General features: G+C 40.6%; 1 protein-coding gene across 1 annotated transcript in view; it reads left to right on the forward strand.

The window, feature by feature from the left end:
• The window catches only part of LOC121377745, a 31,996-nt gene extending 21,454 nt beyond the window's left edge, over positions 1-10,542 (forward strand). The window contains exon 5 of the mRNA XM_041505830.1: positions 2,372-10,542. Within this exon, the coding sequence (XP_041361764.1) occupies positions 2,372-7,659 (5,288 nt within the window). The 3' untranslated portion in view covers positions 7,660-10,542. The remainder of the gene's footprint in view (positions 1-2,371) is intronic.
• Positions 10,543-17,316: the final 6,774 nt, after the last annotated feature.

Consider the following 17,316-nt stretch of genomic DNA (forward strand, 5'->3'; position numbering starts at 1 on the left):
GGTATTTAAACTGCAAGATTTTGCGTCACGTATTGTTAAATGACACACAGATCAACAAAGGACTATTCAACATTAGCGTAATGCAGTATCAGACATTGGCTTTTACCTCAATTTTTAACGATTCCCTCCCCCTCCCCCTCCCATAATGAATTTGCAATAACACAAGGGCCACCTGATGTAAATGTATTTGAATATTTGATTTGCCGTCCATCAGCTAGCGGTCAAGCCTAAATAAATAATATCGGGTAATAATGCAAACTTTAAAAAAATGCCCATACTAGGGCCGTAGCTTATGAAAGAACACCCTAGCAAATGTCAGCCTAATAGGACTATTTCCCAGTGGCGTAGCCTGGGGTGTGTGGGGGGCAGGGGGCCATGCCCCCCCCCCAATCCCTGGAAATTTTTACCTTTTCGCTAGTGCCCGCCGCCGCCCAAATACAAAATCCTGCCTACGCCACTGCAATTTCCATTAATATAGGTTCACTGCAGGACCCATCAAATTAATGTTTTTGTCCAATAAAAAAAATAACAGGGTGTGGAATGGGAGAAATACATGTTTAAAGTGGACTACAATTGTCATATAAAACATTACCATTTTGAATGCCCTGTACCTTGAAATTTCAGTCACAACATTTTACTTTTGTTAACAGCCATGTAAATGTACTTTATTCAAACATTTTCATAACCACCATACTCCATTTTATTAATGATATTTTGTAAAAATAATTGAATTATGGCAATGGTCCATAATTCAAAAACTAAAATTGCCGAGAGGGTTGGCATGGATTTCACTCCATCGTGGTTCAGTTGATGTGATGCGGTAGCTAGATTTGGTTTCCAACAATTAATGTAATTTTTATTTATTATCCATTTTTAGAGAAATAAGGTCCTTGAATCCGTGACAGTATGCCTTTAAGGTAATGTAATATGTCTGTAAAAGTAGATCTTTGAAAAGATATATTGGGTGTACTAAAGTAAATGGTCTTTTAGAAATAAAAATAAGATATGAGAATTTTTTTCTAGAAAGAAAAAGGTTTTTTTTGTTTAACGACACCACCTAAAGCACATTGATTTATTCATCATCGGCTATTGAATGTGAAACACATGGTGATATTGACAGTGATAGAGAGGAAACCCGCTACAATTTTTCATTAGTAGCGAGGGGTCTTTTATATGCACAATCCCACAGACAGGATAACTCATACCCAGAGATGCCAACCATTACGAATTTGACAGAATCATGACAAATTTAAAGCATAGATTATGCTATTGCAATTGTCTTGTTTGAAATTCCAATTTTTAGAAATAAAATTATAATTTGACGTATTTGGTGTCGGGTCGTATTTTGGAAGGCACAAACGTTTTCCCTCTTCACCGTCAACAATTGTAGATTGGTTTCCTTCCTTGTTCTCTAAACTTATGGACCCAGGGGTTCTAGAATATTTTTAAAATTCACTTGCCATAGGGCCAGTGGATTTGAAAATCCACTGGCCATGGTGAAAAATTCACTTGCCCAATTTTAACTGTTGATAAAACAAAAAAACTTAATTAAAATAATTAACTTTTCAATGTCCATTTTTCATACTGAGATCATGTTTAATCAATTTGTCAATTTACACAACAGATGCCATTGGGCCATTGGACCTCTCTGCCATTGGGCATGCTTTATGGTTTGTTTAGAAAAATATGGCAAATAATTTTCATCAGTTTAGAATAAAGTTAACGTACCTATTAACATTTTAAAATAATTGTTTTCACTAAAACCACCTAAGTTATAAAAAATAATCCATGTTACCAAGATATTACAACAATTAACAGCATTATTTATTGACTTATGAATGGGAACTCACCCCCTCCTCCTCCCCCATAAGGCCTGTTATGGATTCCAAATAGCAAGCGTGGCGATATAGAATAAACCCATCTAGCAATCGGTCTTCCAAACAGCCCCAATGTTTGCTGATTGGGTACAGCCTTGAACTTGACTTTACCAAAATGTCGAAAAACACGCTCCTGAGCCATCACAGATAACATTACTATTTTTGGGGGGTGGGATTCCTATTTTTGAAGGCCTGGATTCCTATGACATTCTAACTAGGGTTGGCATCTCTGCATACCATGGCCTTTCAGTTGAGGTGCACTAGCTGGGACGAGAAATAACCAATGGGCCCACCGATGGGGATTGATCCTAGACCGACCGCGCTTCAAGCAAGTGCTTTACCACTGGGCTACATCACACCCCTTTTTTAAAAAGAAGAGGTTTATAAAACAAACAAAAAACAAAAAATAAATTTACAGATTTTATAAGTACAAAATAATTTGTATTTGTTCCAAATTATCACATTTTTTACTCATTCTTTCTTCTCTCTTTCAGAACACCAATGGCTAGAGTACGACGACCTCAAGTCGACCTTGTGCCAGTTCAAAGACATGACTCCTTGTATTCCACCCGACCAGATCCACATTGTTATGTGGGAGAAGGACCTGATGCCAGCATCGTCTCGACCCCGCCAGAACACTGTGCTGTCTGAGCTCCTGACGTCGGACTTCATGCCCGTTCCTCTCATCCCAGTGCCGGGAATGCCTCTGTGCTCCTTGCCTGCCATTGGAACCGTCATCACCACCCCAAACGTGGCCATACTGAAACGGGGACCGAAGAGGAAAGTAGAAGTGAGCCTCGGTTCGCATTTGGTGACCACAAACGTCGCCACTAACGTAACGGCAAATTTGACCGTGGCAAAGACGAGCCTTCCGTCGATGGAGCAGCTCCTGCCAGGTTTGAACCCGATCACCGCCAGTTCCGGCATGGAAACATCGGGATCCCTCATCCAGATCTCTTCTCCGAGTCAAGCAATACAGATGAAGACAATTGGAACCACCGCTGGGTCGAACGATTCCAGTCAGCAACCGTCGCGCAAGGTGAAAGTGTTTATCATGAAACCTGGTTCTGGGGCTGTGGGGACGAACACGTACAATACGGAAAACATGAGGAACATTCTTCAAGCCAATCAGAACATTGTGCTACCGCAGGAAGTGTCAGCCGGTCGCGGTAGAGGAAGGGGGCGTGGTCGGGGAAAGATTCAGCAGAAGCCTCCTGTCATGGGCAGCAAGTCGAAGATGTACGTCGTCAACATGGGCAAATCGATGGGTCAGAAAGGATCTCTAGCGGGAGTTGTAACGAATCGCGCCGATGTGGAGACGGAAGCAGCTGTTTCTGGTCTGGTGTCTAGTGCGTTTGAAACAGACCAGCAGATACTGAATGACGGCAACATCCAGCCCGGTGTGACTCCTGCTGGCACCGGGGCGCAGATTATTGTCCGAAAATTAGATTCTCAGAACCGGACTGTCGGGCGGCAGGTGAACATATCGAATGTGGCCACGACGAACAAGAATGGCGACAGTGTAATCAGTGCCGAACTCCTGCAGCATCTGATTAAGAACAAGATAATACCTCAGAGCAATGATCCCAACTCTAAGATTGTCATAAGCATCGTCAAGAAAACCGCGGATACGGGACAGGCAAAGAAAGTTGTAACCAGCCGAGGTATGGGGAACTATACCTATAGTCAAGGTACGTCTCTGTTGAAAATGGACTCAAATACTACTAACGCGAGCCACTCATCATCCCTTGCCGCCAATCCGTTGACGTACATCACTGTGAAAATGGCCGATGGTAAATTATCCATGCTGAAAACTCCTCCAAGCAGTACTGGCAATGTTCAGACTTTCTCGAAATCTGTGGGCCGTGGAAGTAAAGCCACTGCCACTGCAACCAGTCTGCTACAGCTGAGTCAGAACGTAAAGGAGACAACTGGGGTTCAGGATGGTGGTCTGTCGGGCATGAGGCAGATCTTGCCGGGGACCTCTCTGTTGAATCCTCCACAAACTGCACAGTGTATCACCCAGGAATCTCTGGACAGTCTCGCACAGCAGCTGGTCACGGGAGGAGCAGAAGGCTTTTCCGTACTCAGCGATCCAAACGCCCAACCAGGCGACATCATCGGCGGCGATAATAACGTACCCATGGATACGTTGCCTGTGTCAACTGGATTTGGAATAGCCGACGGTAGTGTAGAAATGACGCCCGGTGCTGTTGAAGAGATGGCAGCGGTAGCAACAGAAGAGGGCGAGATCCCCATCTATTCTGGTTTGGAACCGATCGGCTTTGATGCGGTCCAGCAGTCGGAGACGTCAGCGTTTTCCAATATGCAAGAGGCTCCTCGGGCTGAAGCTGTTGGGCCTCCGTCGGCAGAAAAGGCTCAGTATTTTCTTAAGGCCATCACCCAGAAGCTGAGCACGACAATCCTGTCTGAAAACTCTCCAGCAGTTAAACAAACAGCTATTGCTGCGACTACAGAATTGTCGGATGTACCCATTGAACAAGCTCTGACATCAGAGGTTCCCATTGAGCAAGCTCCAACTTCGGAAGTTCCAGCCGAACAAGCTGTAGAACAGATGGCAAGCTTGGGCATACCCCTCGAACAGGCCATGGAGCAGACGGCAGTGGGGTCTTCGGTCGAGGATGTTGCTTCCCTTGGAACAAGCACTCTCCCAACACAGTCGTTTCAGCAGATACCATCCTCGACAATGGCAACAGTGTCCACCGCTTCGATGTCTCTGATTTCTAATCTGTCGGGAGGAACACCCAAGAACATCAGTCACAAGTCCATTCTGCAGAACGTCAACAAGACGGTTGAGCCTGATACGATCAATGTGAACATACCACGGAACCCCGACTTGACGAAGAGAACCAGCAACCTGCTGGAGCAGACTCCCGAGCGCACGGAAATGATTTACATCCAGACGGCCGAGATGGACGGCTACAAGAGGGCCGTCTCCGTGAAGCCGGGAATGTCGTACCTGGAAGCCATCAAACCCTTCCTGAAATCCTCGTCCAACAAGACGAAAATAAAAGTCCAGACATTCGACAGCTACCGAACGAAGGTGGCTACTGCAACAGCCACCACGTCCACTTCGGCCATGCAGACCGGTTTGGACGATGGTAAACAATCCATATCAGGATCACCAGCCATGAAAATCACGCTGCCACCAAAGCCGATGATGAACATTGTAGCCGGACAACAGGTGTCTGGTAGAGGCAGGGGCAGAGGACGGGGGAGGGGTAGAGGCCGAGGCAGGGGAAGCAGCTACACCAGTGCCGAACCCATCATAATGTCTGATTTGTCCGATGGTAGAAGAATCATATCTGTGGATCGACCTGGTATGGCAGGAAAAGCTCAAGGCTCGGCATATGTTGATGACGTGAGCCAAATAGTCGGCAAGTCTTCATTTCCGGTTACTTCTGGTACCACAACGAGACAGATTCACGTTACGAAGAACGCTGATGGCAATATCATTCTTTCGACTCCGATGTCGACACATAGGAGTTCTACGTCTCCCGAGAAGAAATATGTGATACAGAGTATCGGACGTGGTGACACTCCAGTTACCCTGAGCTCTGAAAGTTTGCTGTCCTCGTCTCTGTTGGGAAAATCAACGGGAGGCGATTCCTCAATGGTTGTCCGTCTTCAAGGAAAAGGATCGTCTACTGTTCAAGGACTGGTGTCGCCCGGTAAAACTGAAACTGCTGTCGCCTCGGCAGCGCCAACCACATCGCCATTGCACATCCTTCCTGATGGCCGCATCGTTCAGATAATTCAGAAACACAGACAGATCGTGAAATCATCACCCCTCTCATCGTCAACAGTGACCACACCCACACTTCCCACGTTCAGCCTCACCTCGTTGGGCAGCACAATTCAGGTTCCAGTTTCCGCGACATCAGAATTGACAAACATTCAAGCGGAAGTGCCCGTATCCGCTGAAAACATCATTCATGACATGCCTAACCTCGACGCCTTGCAGTCGGTGCCATCGGTTGCAGACGGTTCTTTAACAAGTGTTTCCATGGAAACGGGCAGCGCTGAAACGATTGTGTCCATGTCCCAGGATGAAATGGCAGCGGGTGTGCTTTCGCCAGATCAGACCGTTCAGAGTGGTGTCGGGGAAAGCATCTTGCAGTCTTCTGAAGTGGTAGCAGCTGCTTCAAAGCAAATGGAAGATCAGTCTGTCTTAGCCCAGGCTGCCGAACTGATGTTGGCAAACTCCACCAGTGTTTTAGTGTGTAGTCCAGTCAAGAAGAGTGAAACCACCACAGCAGCAGAAATGCTGGACAGTGTGCCACTCGAGAGTCACACGTTTGTCACTCTGAGTTCATCCACAATGGCATCGGAAACATTGACGACGCAGGCCGGCGATTCGGTAGAAGGGGCAGAAGCAATGAAACAGAACGAACTGCCACCACTGTCGTCGACAAAACGGCAAGACACGGCTACACCTACAACTTCTGCCGCGAGGGCATCCCTCTTCGACACATTCGCTGCACCAGACAAAGTCGCTCAGGCACTCGCCAAGGCTCAGGAGAAAGCAGCTATTGCCCGAGCATTGTTAAACGAACTGCCCAAAGGAGGCTCTCCCGTTCTCATCCATTCCAGCCAAGTCCCAAAACTGCAGACTTCATTGTTAAAAGGTAGCACCGTAAGTGTTGTTGCAGATACTGTGTCTCTGCCAGCAGGTGGCAAAATGCAGAGTCCTATAAAAGATGCAGTAGCGGCTACTGTAGGGATGGAGGTTGGTAAGAAAGTGTCGGAGAAGTCCGTCTTACAAGGTGCTGTGACTGTAAAGAAAAGTCTGCTTCTTTCACCTACTAGTCCCACAAAGTTGGTCCTTGCATCAGGAAACAAGTCGGATGTCACTACACCTGCCCTTTCTGGGAGTCCAGTTAAGGGCCGGCCGCATAAAGATGTTGTAGTCATTCCTGACGAATCTCCTCCAAAAGTGCAACAGAAGGGACTGCTAAAATCTGATGAGGCTTCTCCGAAACTAATTCTAAAAGCTAAAGACAGGAGACCATCCAAAGATGAAGCTTCAGTTAAACAAAGTAAAACCAAACTTGTTGAATCTGATGAATTGCCCACTCTTATGACACCGAAAGAACGGGCTCGGAGATTATCAAAGGCAGACGACAAGCCTGTTGAAGACAGTCCTGTGGATGTTCAGTCAAGATCTCGTGGTAAATCGCCAACATCAAAAGACCATTTGTACATTTCGAAAAAGGAAAAACCAGGTATTCAGAATGCAAAGAGTCCTGTTGCGGCACAGAAAGTGACAATTACAAAAGACGCTAAAAATCCATTAAAGAGAACATTACCTGCAGACGAGGAACCGGTCAAAAGACCGAGAGGCAGGCCGCCAAAGATAGCTCAGACAGCAAATGTTAACATTGGAGTCAAGCGACCAGCATCACCAGCAGACAGTTCAGTGCCCACGAAGGTCCAGAAGTTATCTGCTGCTAACAGCAGTGGTGTTAAACTTGCCAGCCCTGCTGCTCGAAAAGGCAGCATTTCGGGTAAAGGCACCGACAGTAAAACTGCCAGTCCAGTCCCAGCTGAATCCAAGTCGAAAGGCAGAGGCCGAGGTGTGGCCAAGCAGACACCAGCGACTCCACCAACTCCTGGTGGAAGAGGAAGAGCAAAGGGAGTTAAATCTCAGACACCAGAACGTCCTGGTAAAGAGGACACCAGTTCTCCAATCTTGTCTCCAGGCGGGAGACCAAGACGGGCGTGTGGACGACCAGCAAGATTTAAGGATGACGAAGATTGAATGCCTTTATGATGGTCATGCATCACAAGTTAGAAAAAAAAATCCTAACCCATCTCTATTGAATGTCCAGCTAGATTTAAACATGATGAAGACTGAATTCGCAGGACATTATAAATGTTTTGAAAACATTGGTGCATGCCTTAAAAAAGATGATATTTCAACATGATGGTGTTTTGTCGGCCGATCCATCAGAAAGGTTGAAAGACTTGTTGTGGGTGTGGATGATTTTAATGCCTGTGTGGCCAATGCAATTGAACTGATGCTCTCTGCACCCATCCAGCTGGAGTCGAGGATTTGGATGGCTGACATTCTTTGTGATGATCTGTCAGATAGTTGAGCCATCTTGTTCAGGATGTAATCGTGGTTTCTTAACAACCTGTTGATCTGAAGTATTGTCCTGTGGAGACATTCGTGGATCTAAACGTAACGGCAAGGATCACCACCTCCTTGTTTGTTCGTCGGAAAGACTGATAATCGTGGATTATAAGAGCAGCTATGATCAAAAAAAGCTAATTAGATGTTGGCTTGTTGCTTGCAAGTCCCAACGAGAAGAAGAAGCGTCATCATTTGTGTTGGTCCAAAGGTTTTGCCTGTATGCATTACAGTGTGGATAAAGCCATGTACAGTCAGGGACTTTTTTAACTGGATCACTTGCAATGAACCTTCACTGGATCCTTTGAAAAATGGCAGAGTGGTGAAAATAGCAGATGGGACAGTGAGTGTGTGGAATGTTCAGCTCATTCGGTGTGTGATATCGGCTGATTAATAAGGGCAGCAACAAAATCATGTATGGGTTTTTTTCGAATTTTTTAAAAGTTTTTTGTAGTTTTTTTTTTAAGGTTTGAGACTGGTTGGAATGTGTGAATCAAGTGATTCAGGTTTCAGACAAAACAGAGTTATGATTAATAATCAAGACTTGTTTCTAAGCCAGAATAGACGGACATACAGACAGTTCATAGGACTACTTTTGTACCAGCCCAGATTTGTAGGGCCCAATCTAATGAACAAGCACCCAGTAGTTCCAAGCCAATAATATGTGGTTGGACTTGTACCAAGGTTTTTTTTACTGTTATGTTTTTGACCACAGGATGCAAGTATGACAATTTTATTAAAATAACAGGAAATTGATATTGGTGATTGGAACTGAAGAAAAGATATGTTTCTTCATTTTGTTCAGAAAACACGACTGGAATATTTTCAAAACGGACCTGAAGTTTGAATGAAAACCTCAGACTGCACAGGAAAATAACGCATGTGACATCGGGTTTCCGTAGTTAAGACAGTAAGAACTCTTCTCTGTGAAGTGTAATTCAAGACTTCAGTTCACCCACATTCTACTGTTAAATAATTAGACTGTCGGTAAATATATATATATATATATGTTGGTATATATTCTATTTGAGAAATGTTTTGCATTGTTAAGTACATGGAATTAATGTGCGGGTTGTATCATGTGCTAACTGATCGTTTTATCATAACATTGTTGCAACTACAACAACATAATGTTCAAAATATGATAGTGGAGCGATTTCACATTTTCATAGATAATGTCGGTATTAGTGAAGCACCAAAATCTGGATGGTAGTATTTGAACATAATTGTAACCATGGTAACAGTAACCATGCCCTTTTTTTTCTTTTTCTTTTTAAGAGTAGCTGCATATATAAACTTCTGTCGGAAAATGCAGAACTTGAACCATATTTGTTTGATAAAGCACAGACATAAATTGAGAACTGATTATATAAGGCCATTATGTGGAATTTTTTGTCATAGGAAGCTCTGCCTAGTTTCCCGAAAATGAAGTATTGTGGAAAAATTATGCTGGGGGGGGGGGGGGGGGGGGGGGGGGGGAGGAAGTATGTATTCCATATCAATTCAATCACTTTTAAGACCCCCTCCAAATTTCAAGGAAATTTAGTACATTTGAAGTAGTTTTAAAAAAAAATAACAATTGAAAAAAGAAAGAAAAAGACCATCAGAACCAAAATGTTAGACAACTTCACTAGTCTTTGAGATAAAGGTTTTTCAACTTTGACCTCATTAAGTGTACCATCCATTTCCAAAAGACTGAAACTTTTTTTAAAATGTTTTTTCACTTCATGAAGATAGAGACGACAATTTTGGGAGATTCTTCTTTTAATATTTTAATTTAATGCCAGCTAAATAATAATTCTAAGCCATTTAAGATTGCTATTGGTGATTTTTCAAGCTTGCATCTGTTAAGATGGTGGGGAGGGGTTGGGGTGGGGCATACTTGGCACCTCCCACTTAGTATGGGTCTCAAATAATGAACAATTTGTTGGGAAATATTTGCTAAGTGATAATAATTAAAAAGTAACATTCTGATTGGTCATTTGAAATTCAGACATTTAGTCAAATGATGTGAAGTCGTAATGAATCCACAAGATTTCATCATCTGTTTGTGTTAAAAGTTTTTTTTAGCCCTGCTGGTAATTTGTTCAATATACCATCATTTGATGCCTTAGGTTTTTATTACCAAAACCCTTCACAAGAACTATATGTAATTTAAAAACAAGATCATGTAAACAGGAGCTACGTTCAGCTTAAACCTTGTTACTTTTCCTGGGATGTGTTTTTGAATGTAGAACAAGTAAACTGTTACGACAATTTGACCCTCATATTGTCTGGACAGCTTAGTTTTAACTCTGTAGGTGCTTTGCCTTTCCCTTATTGACTGACTACATTTTTCCGGTCTCAGTGTCTGGTATATTAAAAGTGTTTTAAGTACATTGATATTGTCCTGAAGTTGACTGGGAACATATAGGCAGCACATTCAACACCACAGACATCCAATCCCACATTACAACTTGGTATGAAATACAAACATTACTATGCTAGTTGTGAATTAAATTTGGTCTACAATTTGATGTGTTCCCTTATTTCTTTCCATCAGTATACCAACAATTATGTAAATGAGATGTTTTGAATGGTCTAATATGCTAATACTGTTTCTATTGTTCTACAAGATGCTATTTTAATTACAAACTGAAAACTCTTCCTTCTGTTTTTTTTCTAGAAAATTCCATTGCGATTTTGCAGGTTTTTTAGCTGTAAAAAAAAGTGAAAATGTAAATGCACAGTGTACATTGGCTGAGTCCTGCTATTTTGCTCTTTGATTGTGATGTGTTGAATTGACCTAGTCTAGCAGCGGTGGACGGGTTTACATGTTACAAATAGTTTTTTTATATATATATATATATTATATGGACATCACATGACAACTTATTTTTACAGTTTGATAAAGTATTATTGTCGATGTGTATATTTTTACAGTTAACATCCAGTTCAGATGGATGTTTGTTCATGGTGTAAGCACTGTTTGCTTTGTGTTTCCATGGTAGTAGGCATATAAAGTACGAGATTCTTTTCTTCTTCCAAGTGGCTTTATTTATATGTTGTCATCCATTGCTGTTGCCATTTGCTTGTGTGCATTCAACCTGTACTTTCGTGCTGGGGTGTCGTCAAACATTCATTCATTCAACCTGTACTTAAAAAACCCACAAAGACGTTGGTTATTGTTTTTTTGTTGAAGAAAATCTTTTAATTGAAGCCATCTTCAATTCTTAGGGGCCATTCAACAATTATTTAATGCCAACAAAATTTTACATTTTCTTCATAAATAAAAATGAGACAATTATTTTGAAAATGTGATGTAACTAAATGTCCCAACTGCTCCTGTATAATGTTAATAGTGCAAACCGCTCCCGTATAATGTTAATAGTGCAAACCGTGATAGTACCATCGGGGGGGGGGGGGGGGGGGGGGGGGGGGGGGGGGGGGGGAGGTTTTGTTTAACGATAATCCTAGAGCAGATTGATTTATTAATTCTGACATATAGTCTTAAGAGAGGAAACCTACTACGTTTTTTCATCAGTAGCAAGGGATTTTTTTGTACATGCACCATTACACAGACAGGATAGCACATGCCACAGCCTTTGCTATACCAGTTGTGGTGCACTGGCTAGAACGAGAAATGGCTCAATGGTCCCACCGACGGATTGATCCTAAAACGACGGCGCATCAAGTAGGCGCGTTACCACTTCTACGTCCCACTGGAAAGTACCATTGATATCCCTGTTCCTCAAGAGCATTATTGTAACTGTTGAAAAGTCTCATTTTAATCGTAAACTCTTTGCCACATTCGCATTAAGTTTTTGCGTACCTGTAGGTAACATTAGTGTTAAACTGTATAGAGCAAGGAAAATGCTAAAATTTCCAATAATTATTACCATGACAACTAAATAAAAATTCAAAATCGCTCGTCCTTTGTTTCACGAAGATATCATTGTACTTAACAGGCACGTGCACATGGGTTATTGTGAAGGGGGAGGGGTGTCTTAATTTTATTAAAAAAATTTGCTTGGAGCATGGAGCAGTTTCGATCCTCAAAGCTCACTCTGTGCACAGGCCGGACATAAATATGTTTAAAATATAAAAAATATATAACCTAAAGTGTCGATGATTCAGATATGGACAAAATTTTTGATTTTAATTTATTATTTATAAAACAGTTGTTAAAGTTTTGAGAGTTGGGAAGCTATATATAAAAATAATAATCTTTCGATATTAATATTTGTTTGTTGGTTGGTAAGAGGTGTGTGGAAAAAAAATTCTGTCATCAATTTGTTTTTTGTAAAATTTAATTATCATTCTACCAAGTTTCTGACTTGTACAAACGCAAAATTTCATTTTTATCCAATTTTTTTTAATTCATGTTTTCTGTTAAGAAAACATATTGCAACGTACTTGATATAGGGATAGGTTAGCTATTAATGTAATGAAACGAACATATTCAAGTGTTGCTTTGTACATTTGTATCATACGAATTCACTTACCGTCGATGTTCTTTTGTGTGTAAATGCTTTATTATTCTTCATGTATCAGAACTTCCAACACTTCATTCCTTTCTAACCGTCAGAATGCATAAACCTTTTTAAGTGCTAGATCATCATTCTTTTTGTCCATTCAAATGAATCGTGAATAAAAGTCCTGGCAAATTTAAACAAATCTGCCATGAATATGTACATGCATATTTATACAGGATCTTTAAGTGAGATTTCATCATCATCATCATCGTCATTTTTTTTTTTTTGGTTATATTTATTACATTTATAACACGAACATTTCGTCATTTCAACAGATTACATAATTTCAGTCGCCTCTTTCCCAGTAACAGAAAATACAAGTGAAAGAAATGTTTGATATATTAAAACTTTGAGCAGCTTGGTGGTATGGAAATGTAATTGTTCATGTGATCAACATTTGTCAAAGACAAACCATTGTTTTCAACTTGAAATAATGTACTTGAACGTACTAGTGAGATAGTGGTGGTTTTCTCCATCATGTGTATTTATAATCACACAAATGTTTGTAATATTGCATTTGTTTCCTCTTAAAAAAAAAAAAAAAAAAAAAAAATCAATTTTTTTTTTTTAAAGTGTATCATGTAACTGGACAGTTTCAATTAGTAAAAAAAATTAGCAAGGCACAGTTTGTTACTTATATGAGTAAGTTATCTCCGCGGTCCTTTTGAATACAGTGCGAATTATTTAATATCATGTATTTGTGTTTAGGTTTTTTCTTTTCTTTTTTAAGTAGCAATAAAGTAAATTAAAAGAAATATTTAGGTACATTAAATAATGTCAGATATAGAAAGTGATGGAATTTTATAGTGTTTGTATACTGAGCATCATTAAAATAATTTTCGGAGGGATCTTAAAACAATATTTGAAAAATTTAAGTATTCTTAACCACGAAAATTCCAAAATGATAAAAGCAATATTTGAAAATTTTTAATATTCTTAACCACGAAAATTCCAAAATGATAACAGCAATATTTGACAATTTTAAACACTTTACCACGAAAATAAAAAAATTATAGATAAGTGTAATCACTAGTGGTACACTTCAATTAGCACAACACATTGACACGTTGTTGTTGCATGCATTTATATACAACTACCGGCCTCGGTGGCATTGTGGTAGGTCATTGGTCTACAGGCTGGTAGGTACTGGGTTTAGATCCCAGTCGAGGCATGGGATTTTTAATCCAGATGCCGACTCCAAACCCTGAGTGAGTGCTCCGCAAGGCTCAATGGGTAGGTGTAAACCACTTGCACCGACCAGTGATCCATAACTGGTTCAACAAAGGCCATGGTTTGTGCTATCCTGCCTGTGGGAAGCACAAATAAAAGATCCCTTGCTGCTAATCAGAAGAGTAGCCCATGTAGTGGCGACAGCGGGTTTCCTCTCAAAATCTGTGTGGTCCTTAACCATATGTCTGACGCCAATTAACTGTAAATAAAATATGTTGAGTGCGTTGTTAAATAAAACATTTCTTTCTTTCTTTTATATACAACTAGGTTCAGGATTAGTTCTTTATTTGGTTTTCTTTTCATTTTCTTATTTTTGTTTTAACTACCATGTTTAATGTTGCTCAGTATAATTAGGCCTTATCTGAACATTTAAAATTTCGTCAAAGATTTCAAAATAAAAACTCTGAAATGGGAAAAACCCACCTATTCTTACAATACTTTGATACTGGTATATTGGTATATGTTTTATTTACAAACAATAGACAAGAGAAGTGTTTCATTTAGATTATAGACATTAAGATGGTGTGTATGTTTGTGTGCTGTAGGCACTTAAAAACCAGTTTTGTATACAGTTTTCATTTGTTCATCTTAACATTTTACATGTTATATTTTAACTATTAAAAGAAAATTCAGACTATAAAAAAAGAAAGGTATTGGTTAAATTTTAATCAGCGATTTAAGTAAAGGCACAGATACATGAAATGCCATTGTGAAAATTAACTTTTGTGGAGAATGTACCATCTTGTTGAAACTGGTTTTATGTTATGGTTGTATTTTGTATGTAATTATGAACTTTTGTGTGGTCTTTCATGCTATGAAAGTCTTCAAACAATTAATGCTTATGTATTTATTACATTTTGGACAACATCGGAATCACTTTTCACCAACACTGGTATCAAAGTATTCTCAGAGATTGGTATCTTTGTGTGTTATTATTGACAGTTGAGTATTATGATTACCGTAGAACATTTCTCATTGGTCAACATCAACATTGAACATTGTACAAATGTATAGATATTGATTGATTGCTATTGTTTCTGTTGGAATAAATCGACCGTTCAGAAGCCGTGCTGTGTGTTTGTTTACTAAATGAAAGACACCATGCCACCATTTACCATGTTCTTATACGCCCATATATGGGTCTTATTATGGTATGGTGTCCATCCGTCTGTTAACATTTTCTTGTCCGGACTATATCTTGCATACAGATGCATACAAGACCATCAAACCTCACATGTAGGAACAACTTGGGATGGTGATGTGTTGCGAACTATTACTAAGTCACTGTGGCCTACTTTTCACGGTAAATCCTTGTCCGAACCATATCTTGCATACAGGACAATCAAATCTCACATGTAGGAACAACTTGGGATGACGGTGTGTCCTGTTCTATTACTAGGCAACTGTGATCTACTTTTCACGGTCTACTGCACATAACAATAAATCCTTGTCCGGACCATATCTTGCATACAGGACAATCAAACCTCACATGTAGGAACAACTTGGGATGGTGGTGTGTCGCATTCTATTACTAGTTCACTGACCATTTCACCGTCTACTGCCCATAACAGTAAATCCTTGTTCACATATCTTGCATACATACAGAAAGAAATGCTTTATTTAATGACGCACTCGACACATTTTATTTACGGTTATATGGAGTCAGACAAATGGTTACGGACCACACAGATTTTGAAAGGAAACCTGCTGTCGCCATTTCATGGGCTACTCTTTCCGATTAGCAGCAAAGGATTTTTTATTTGCGCTTCCCACAGGCAGGACAGCACAAACCATGGCCTTTGTTGAACCAGTTATGGATCACTGGTCTGTGCAAGTGGTTTACACCTACCCATTGAGCCTTACGGAGCACTCATTCGCCGATTCGGGGTCGGTATCTGGATTAAAAATCCCATGTCTCGACTGGGATCCGAACCCAGTACCTACCAGTCTGGAGACCGATGGCTTAACCACTGCGCCACCAAGGCCGGTCCCGCAGATTTAGTGCAAATAAAAAACATAGCGTGCACACAATAGTAATGATGTATGATTAACATATGAAAGACTGATGGTGTATTATCAAACAAACAGTTTTAAATGATGTATGACAAAAATCCTGTTTTAAATAAAATATGGATTAATGGACATGTGACTGACACAGAAAGTCTGATGATGTTTTGATCAGACAATCTGTATGTAAATTACGTTGTCAGTTGACTGGGATCTGAACCCAGTACCTACCAGCCTGTAGACCGATGGCCTAACCATGACGTCACCGAGGCCGGTTCTTACATATAGATGCATACAGGACCATCAGACCACATGTAGGAACAACTTGGGATGGTGGTTGGTCCAAAACAAACTTAATCCATCCCATTGCAAAACAATTCACATAATTGGAATTGAATCATAACTGTAACATATTCATTAAATTAAATATGGTTTTCCATCAAAGTAAGTTGATCTCTATAGTATTTAGACAGCCCATTGGTTTTAAAGTCGCACGCCCTAGTTTCAGCCCACGAAAATTAATTCTAATTTTTGTTAATCTACAAACCTGTAACACACTTAGATCACGTTTTTATAAAGTAGAGTGAAAAAGCAGGTTTTATATCGATAAATACCATGGGAATCCCCGTGACCCAATTACTTGAAATAATTTTGAAAGTTAGTATTCTGATGTCACCGGTAGATGTCGCTAGAAGCACAGAAATGCCTACGTCACGACACATTTCCCAGAGTGCACACAGCCTTGGGGTGCGTTCCTTTCACCTCTTCTGGACATGTTCCAACTGTTCTGTCCTGGACAGCGAAAGGAATGCGTTTGGAACAGGAAGTTACTAAACCAATATGGGGGAGCATGGCCCCATATAAACTTCACTCAACACAGTCTATAACCCCAACCCCGCTGAAATCCCTGCACACACGCCTTGGAAACCCACGTTATATTTAGCAAAGGATCGTTTATATGTACCATCCCACAGACAGGATATCACATACCATGGTATTTTATATACCCGCCGATGGGGATCGATCCTAGACTGACCGCGCATTTCCAAAAAACACCTTTTTAGGTCTAAGTAATGAATAAAAATAACATATAGTCTTGAAAAATGTTACGTAAATCGAACACAGTACCCTCTTCCTCCACCCCTAGAGCGTTACGTAATTAGTAACACCCCCTTACATGTAACGCGTATGCCAACAGCTGGCCTCTGTCAAAATTTCAAGGCAAATTCCCCACCCACCGACCCCTAGAAAGGCGTACCATACCTCTATGTATATAAATATGTTTTGGAAATATGAGACGACCCCTCAATCAAGACAGTTAAATTTGTTAAAAAATTGCGAAATCTCATGTGATCTCTTGTTGGGGAATTCTACACTTAAGCCAATGAAAACCGAGATCGGTAGGAGCCCGTCAAAAAGTGTCCCACTTTCGACATACTGGCTTTGTTTTTGACCTGGATAAGCCAGCGTAGTGAAACCAATGTGAAGTGCGGCGTCATATATGCACCAAACGTAATTGGATTTTCTGTTCTAT

Source organism: Gigantopelta aegis, chromosome 7 (genome assembly GCF_016097555.1).
Source record: "Gigantopelta aegis isolate Gae_Host chromosome 7, Gae_host_genome, whole genome shotgun sequence".
NCBI classification, from domain to species: domain Eukaryota; kingdom Metazoa; phylum Mollusca; class Gastropoda; order Neomphalida; family Peltospiridae; genus Gigantopelta; species Gigantopelta aegis.